The sequence below is a fragment of the Apium graveolens genome, chromosome 5 (assembly GCF_009905375.1).
Source record: "Apium graveolens cultivar Ventura chromosome 5, ASM990537v1, whole genome shotgun sequence".
Classification (NCBI taxonomy): domain Eukaryota; kingdom Viridiplantae; phylum Streptophyta; class Magnoliopsida; order Apiales; family Apiaceae; genus Apium; species Apium graveolens.
The window spans coordinates 17,660,385-17,668,100 of NC_133651.1; the positions used below are offsets into that span (position 1 = coordinate 17,660,385).

At 39.1% G+C, this 7,716-nt stretch overlaps 1 protein-coding gene across 1 annotated transcript; it reads left to right on the top strand.

Annotated features, from left to right (window-relative positions):
* Positions 1-44: 44 nt before the first annotated feature.
* On the top strand, positions 45-1,322 carry LOC141659869 (protein FAR1-RELATED SEQUENCE 5-like). Its single transcript, XM_074466795.1, has one exon. It carries the CDS (start codon positions 45-47, stop codon positions 1,320-1,322), a length of 1,278 nt encoding a protein of 425 aa, XP_074322896.1.
* Positions 1,323-7,716: the final 6,394 nt, after the last annotated feature.

Sequence of the window (7,716 nt, forward strand, 5' to 3'; positions counted from 1 at the left end):
GGAATAATCCTCCATTGACTATAATCACGGATCAAGATCAAGCCATGGCAAGCGCTATTGCGGTTGTACTCCCGAATACTACCCATTTATTGTGTTCTTGGCACATTAGTCAAAAATTCCCGGAGAAATTAGCTCATTATTATTCGGCTTTTCCGGAATTCAAGACGGACTTCAACAATTGCATTTATAAATCTCTCACCGAATGTGTTTTTGAAGCTAGATGGGCGTCGTTTGTGGAAAAGTATCACTTGCAAGATCATAAATGGTTAAAGGGGTTATATGAGTTGAAGCACAAGTGGATTCATGCATATACTAGAAACAAATTTTCGGCGTTTCAAAATAGTACATCGAGGAGTGAGGGGATGAATTCTTTCTTTGATAAGTATGTGAGTTCGGCAACGGGTTTGAAGGAATTCATTGAAAATGCCCAAAAAGCATTGGCAAGGCAATTCATGAGGGAGAAGGAAGAAGATTATGTCACCATTAATCTAAAACGTCCCATGAAATTGCATACCACATTAGAGTATCATGCTTCTTGTATCTACACTAAGGAAATGTTTAGAAGATTTCAAGATGAATTGGTTGAGTCTTCAAAATACTTTGTTAAAAAAGACCGACGAGCTAGTGAAGAAGGGGAGAGAATGGGGGATGTTTATACGTACTATAGTTGTTATAGGCCCATGTCCGAGCCTACGAGAAGAAATGTTTATTTTGTGGCATTCGAGAAAGCAAGCTCTTTGGGAATGTGTACATGTAGAATGCTTGAACATTCGGGGCTACCTTGTAGACACCTATTGGCGGTCTTCACTAAGAAACGGGTTTCGGAAATTCCCCCGTATTACATAAACCGGAGGTGGACAATGCATGCCAATAGAGTTGATGGTATGTTGCCTTACAATTTGGATGTTGGACAAAGTCATGAGATGACCTCAACCGATCGATTTAATAGCATGACAATGTTAACCATGAGTTTTTGTCAAAGTAGCATTGCATCCAAGGAACGGTATGATTATGCCGTTGGAGTGATGAATCGAGAAATACCAATTCTCGAAAAAATGAGCGTTGATGGAATTAAATCTTACGAAAGCAATTCGCAAGCTCCAAATGCAAGTGCTCATGAAGAAACAATTTTTGACCCTATTATGTCCCAAACTAAAGGGGGGAAGAAGGACGTTCGTTTCAAAAGTCCAATAGAATCGATTGGTAAAAAGGAGAAGCCGCCAAGAAGGTGCACTTATTGTCAAATGGAAGACCATGATAAAAGGAAGTGTGCTAGTAGACTAGAAGATCTTAAAAATGTTCAAGAATCGCAATATAATTAGTGGTGTACCATTTTGTAACCGAATGTTGTAATCTTTAAATGGATTTGAATTTTAAGTGTTTAACATTGCTTTCTTTTTTGTTATGTTTTATTGTCATATAATTGCCAATTATTATCATATAATTGTGTTTTATTGTGATAGGTAACATGACTAGCGAGTATAGTGGTGAGAACAACTCTGATCATAGTTGTGATTCAGTTTCCCACGTTAGCAACACATTCTCGGACTCCCTACCAAGCGACTCGTGGTATGAGGACAATGACGAGGAAGATGTGGTCTCACCAACCTTTAGTGAGATGGAAGATGCATGTGCCGAGTTGATGCCCCTTGTGGACAATGACGAGCCGCCCCATGTGGAGGAAGAGGAAACGGACTTGTACCCACCCGATGAGGAGGCTTATAGGGCCAAAAATTGGATCGAGGCATGCAATTGGATGGAGGGTACTGAACCGTGGAGATTGGTGAACTCTCATCCGGATCCGTACTTCCTTCCGATCTTGAATTTGGGCAACAACACGCCCGATGGAAAATGGAAAAAATCCGGATGGAATGGCGGTAAGCTTGTTAAATGTGATCGGATTGCCGATATTGTAAACTTGAGGCCTCGTGAGGGTTGTAATATGGACCAAATACGCATCGAATATGTGAAGGGTTGGGTTTCACACCTAACGGGAGGGACGGAGAGGGAACGCGGGACATGTTTTGCAAGATTTCGTCTCTACGATGGCTCGAATACGATTCCCGTTACCATTTGGAACGACTCCAACCCTTACCCTTGGAAACTTACGGAAGGCCATATCCGTGATGGTTGTGTACTTGTTCTCTACCATATTGCATGCTTAGTGGATACTACGCAAGGAGTTGCTCAACACCGGTTATCCGGTGGTCTTTCTAATATACTAGGTATTTTTTGTTAGGACCAATATATTTCATAAAATTTAGTGGATTGTATTGATCGTGTAATTTTCATTCGAATCTATGTATTTTCATTGAATTTTATATGAATTTAAATGAATCTTCTATGAATTAAAGTATGAAATTTGAGATTGAAAGTGTACCTAAAAATTTGAGATTGAAAAGTAAAATTTACAAGTCGAACTATACATTACAAATTGTTATGAAATGTATTGAAAAGTTTTTTTCAATATTTGGACAAGCGTTGACTTTCGTTGACTTTTTTAAGGAATTTTCAATTTAACGTAAAAAATAAAAAAAATAATTTTTTTTGAAAATCACTCATTACCATATTTTAAGACTTTTGAGAGTAGTTTGGATTAATGGAAGTTAGTTTAGGACTAACTTCCAAAAATTAAGCAATTTCAACAGAAGATTAATTTGCACATACTCTGTTTCCCCTGTCTTTTGCTCTGTTTTCAGGGGCAAAAAACAAAACTGATGGACCGCGGAAATTTTCCGCGGTGGGGCTGTAGACGGACCGCGGAAATTTTTCGCGGTTGGGGCCATTAAATTGTTTATTTGCAGATTGAAAACAGAGCAGTCAGGAAATTCACAACCAAATTCACAACCAAATCCACAACCAAATTCCACCAAAATCCCAACACCTACAACACCAAAATCCACCAAATTCCACCAAAATCTACCAAATTCCACCAAAATCCACAACAACCCAAAATGCTCAAAAATAACAAAAATCCAACAAAATTAAACAACGTCAAACCAAACAAACTAAATAAACCAAATAAAATCCGACAACATAAAATGAAATCCAACTACATAATTCAACAACCTAAAATCAAATGAAATCCAACTACATAATCCGACAACCTAAAATGAAATGCAATCCAACTACATAATCCGACAAACTAAAACACTATGAAATTCAACTACGAAGCCTCGTGACGCCTACGTATACGAATCCCGGGAATCCCCCTTACCTTCCCTAACTGAAGCTCCATGGCTATCCGATACCTAAAGGTATCCACCTCCTCCTACGACCAATTTGGTACCTGAGCTAAGTCATATCCTTGTGTGAAGTAGTCCATGTACTTCATCACATAAACACCACAATCATTAGAGTTTCGTTGCTTTGGCCTGGACGGTAGAGCTAGGACCTCGGCTGAAGTAGGGTCAAGCCCCTCGACTGGGTGTACCATATGCAATAGCCTCGGCAACAACCATGACTGCAATGAAATTATGATCCGAGAATGAATATAATATACAATTGGTAAGGACTATATAGAAGACAGTAATAGTAGAGGAACATACCACCACTCGTATATCCTCACGATAATCCGGCTCGTCATTCATTGAATCTATGATAAGACCTTCAAATCGTCTAGTACCGAACATGAACAAAACCCAATGCACATCTCCGACACAACATGGGATGAATATGTAGTCCGCCTCGAGAACGGAAGGACCAACAGTAGCATTGGAAAACCCGGTAAAGCTACGTAATGCTTTATTCCATGCCCTCTGCAATGTATCTCCACCGACCCTCGATGCTTTTCTGATTTTCTTCACATGTCCTTTCCCAAGAACCATGAAGTAGGGATCCATGAAATAATAGACGGGTTTCCTCTCCCATATACCTCCAGTGTGAATCTCCTCCTCCCGAGTCCTTAGCAATCCCTGCAAGTATATATGAATGCAACAAGTAAAATAAATGCAACAAGTAAAATAAATGCAAAAACTAAAATATATTAGACAACGAACAATACCATATAAGTGTATATGATCCTGTCATCAACCCATGTTCCTGGAGCCAGACTCTGCATAGCTGATGCATGGACGTGATAGTCCTGAACACTAAGACCACCGGGATTCCTCGGCGCCATCCCAAAGCCCCATCCCCAATCTGAATATATAGCATTCTTCTTTGTCATGCTGAGACTCTTAGTGATACTCCACTTCTCCTCTTTCATCCTGCGAGATGCAAGCTTCGCGGGCCTACTAGATGAGGCAATAGCCTGGGGTGGTTGAGACACATGCTGGGATGGCTGTGTCATGTCAACGACATCCTGGGCAGGAATGGCTGGAATGTCAAAGTCGTCAGCCAAAGGTGCAATGAAATCTGATTTTATGTTCTGAAATGTGGGAGGTCTGTAGGTGGGTCCTTTGATCTTCTTCATCAACCGAGAGAATGGTGTGAGGAAGGTAGCAGAAATCCTCCCAAACTCCTCTACAAACTCAGGAGGAACCCTAGCATCCAGCTACTTCAACATATTAAGCCCGGAAACCATCTACAAATAAAAACAAGCAAACATTTTTTCATTAATTCCACAAGGATATCATATCATCAAGATGAAATACGTGTGAATGCAAATTTTGTAGTGTGTGGGGGTGTAATGTGAAATATGCATATTTGTAAAATACTTACAACTTCATAGCCCTCGAGGCTATCATACAACTCCCTCGTCTTGTACTGCTGCTGAGGCTGTGGATCGGGCTTCCCTATGCGCATACGAGATATATCAGCATACCACGCCATGTAATCAGCCTCCGAAGCTATGTCTACCGAGTCATCAACAAGGCCATCCAAATCTGAACAGAACCTGGCCCATTTGCCAATATCAATAAACACCGCACCTGCCAATCCTCCCCTGCAAACGTGGCATCCTTAGCCCCCTGTAACCAACCATGTTCACCGGTGCCCGTGGAATCTGGGGACTAGAACCAAACTGTCTCGACACCCTGTCCGGATGCTGCCACTCGACCACGTCGTAACATACAAGGGGAACTCGACCGCACCCAACTAACTGTGCCTGTATCATCTCGCTGTCCATAACATCCTCGAACCTAGCATACGGCCTCCAGACCACCTCATCACCAGCAACACCATCAAACTCACCCCTATAGAACGGTAAGCTGTGGTGAGGGCCTGACATCCTGCGCTTCTTCGAAACCCCGACATGAGTATCACTAGCATAGGCCCATCCCTCAGCAACCAGATAATCCTCCTGACCGGGAGATCGTAAAGGCACGCCAATACGAGGAAATCTCTCGTAAGACCAAACCTGTAACACCCAGACACAACAAGCAATGCTCTTGCTGCCCTTCCTTGCAGCAATCTCCAAACCCCGGTATATATGAGCTAACACAGTTGCACCCCAAGCATAATAAGGAATCTCCCGCATATTAATCAATGGGTGCATATACCGAACATGAACAAAAGAGCGGTTGATGCTGGGGAAGAGGATACAACCCATAATGAATAGCAGATACGCCTTGGTATGTACAACCGTGGCCCTCATATTGTGCTTCTCAGGCTTCTGTGCACCATATCTCTCAAACAACCACCCCAACTTGATGTTATTCCGATACAAAGCCTCCTTCACCTCCTCCTCGGTCAAAGGCTCAAACCAATTATTAGCAAAATACGCCGCCTTGTTCTCTATCACCCCACAAGTCAGCGCATCCCCCTGAACTGGCACCCCTAAAATAAACCCTACATCCTCCAATGTAACAGTCATCTCCCCTACCTCGTGAAGAAAGTGTTGGTCTCAGGTCTCCAACGCTCCGCCAAAGCAGATATCAACCGAGTGTCAGTAGCCAAGACAACAGCAGGGTCTGCAAAAATCCCAAACCCAAGCATGTGTAGCAATTTCCGCTGTGGTCTCCTTAACTTCCACAAGTGCAATGACTTGTTCCCCGAATAGCTCTGCAACTCATCTCTCTCTGCACCATCCCAAACATCCTCACTGACGTGATACCGATTATCCCAAATAATATTATGCGCGTTTGGACCCGACAACATATTCCCGAAATCATCAAAATTATCCATACCTGAAAATATTGCCAACATAATTCATCAATCACCACAATAAAAACACCACAACGTACACAACAAAAACATCACCAAAATCATATGTTAATTACATCCATACATTTTACAGTAAAATAATTCGAATTTAACACAAATTTTATCATTAAATTTTCGAATTTCACACTAAATTTATCTATCACTACAAATTCGAATTTTATCATACAACTTTATCATTAAAACTTTGAATTTTACACTTACATGACTCGAATTTAACACTAAATTTATCATTACAAATCCCAATTTTGACAAAATATGACGAATTATCCTAAAATTGTAACACTAAAATTTGAATTATAAATAAATTAAGGGTTAATAATTCGAATTATCCTAAAATTATCCTAAATTTATCCTAAAAAATTCATCCATATTTTTAATTACATTATAATTCGAAATTTACAATAAAAAAAATCAAATTTAATACACAATTATTAAAAATTTGAATTAAAATTAAAAATATTATTACGTTAATTCGATTTTACATACAGTAAATTAATTCTAAATTAACACTAATTTATCCTAAAAATCCGAATTATCACTAAATTTAACAAAATTTATCCTTAAAAATGCATCCATATTTTTCATTACATTACAATTCGAAATTTACCATAAAAAATCTAATTTAATATTATTACCTTAATTCGAATTAAAAATTATTAAAAATTCGAATTAAAATTAAAAATATTATTGTCTTAATTCGATTTTACATTAACTAAATTAATTCTAAATTAACACTAATTTATCCTAGTAATCGAATTAAATTAACACTAATTATGAACCCTAAATCAATTCTAAAAATTCGAATTTAATCATACTAAGATTCATATGGTGAATTTATTACAAGGATTCATACATTAATTAACCCTAAAAATTTGAATTATATACACAAAATCAGATCTAGAACAATATAAATACATAAATTTATATCAATAAAACTATAAATAATAAAAAAGAATCGAATATATATACCTTAATGACGGAAAAGGAGAATGATTTAAGCTTTTGGATTGTTGGGCTCTTGCTTCTGCTCTGCTGCGGCTGCTGTGGTTTTGTGTGGCTTTTTGTGTTTGTGTTGTGTTTTTATGCGGCTGCTGTTTATGTTTTTCTTGTTATGAGTCTGTGTTTGACAGAGAATAGGTAAACAAAAAACGATACCAACCGCGAAAATTTTCCGCGGTCCATGGGCTAGGGGTATTTTTGTAATTACTCCGGACCACTGAAAATTTCCGCGGTCCACATGTGATCTCAGCCCTCCAATTCCCGATCTAACGGTTACAAATGTGTTTGTTATCAACCGATCTACAACAAACGTTTGTTGTAGACCGGCCCCCTTTTTCTTAACTCTTCTGTAACCGTTATCAACACATTGTAATTTTCCTTCTAACACCACTGGCAATATGACAATGTTGTTTGCAAGATGATGTAAGCCTTTTCCCTGGCAGGGATACAGCAAATGTGCTGAACTATTCACTACGATTCCAGTAGTGGGTGCTGTAGATATCTCCTGGTTATCATGCTGTGAAAAGACAACAATGCAAAATTGCAAATACAACATCAAGAACCCCAAAATTAACTGGGAGAATAGAATCCAATGAACACCGGTACATGTAG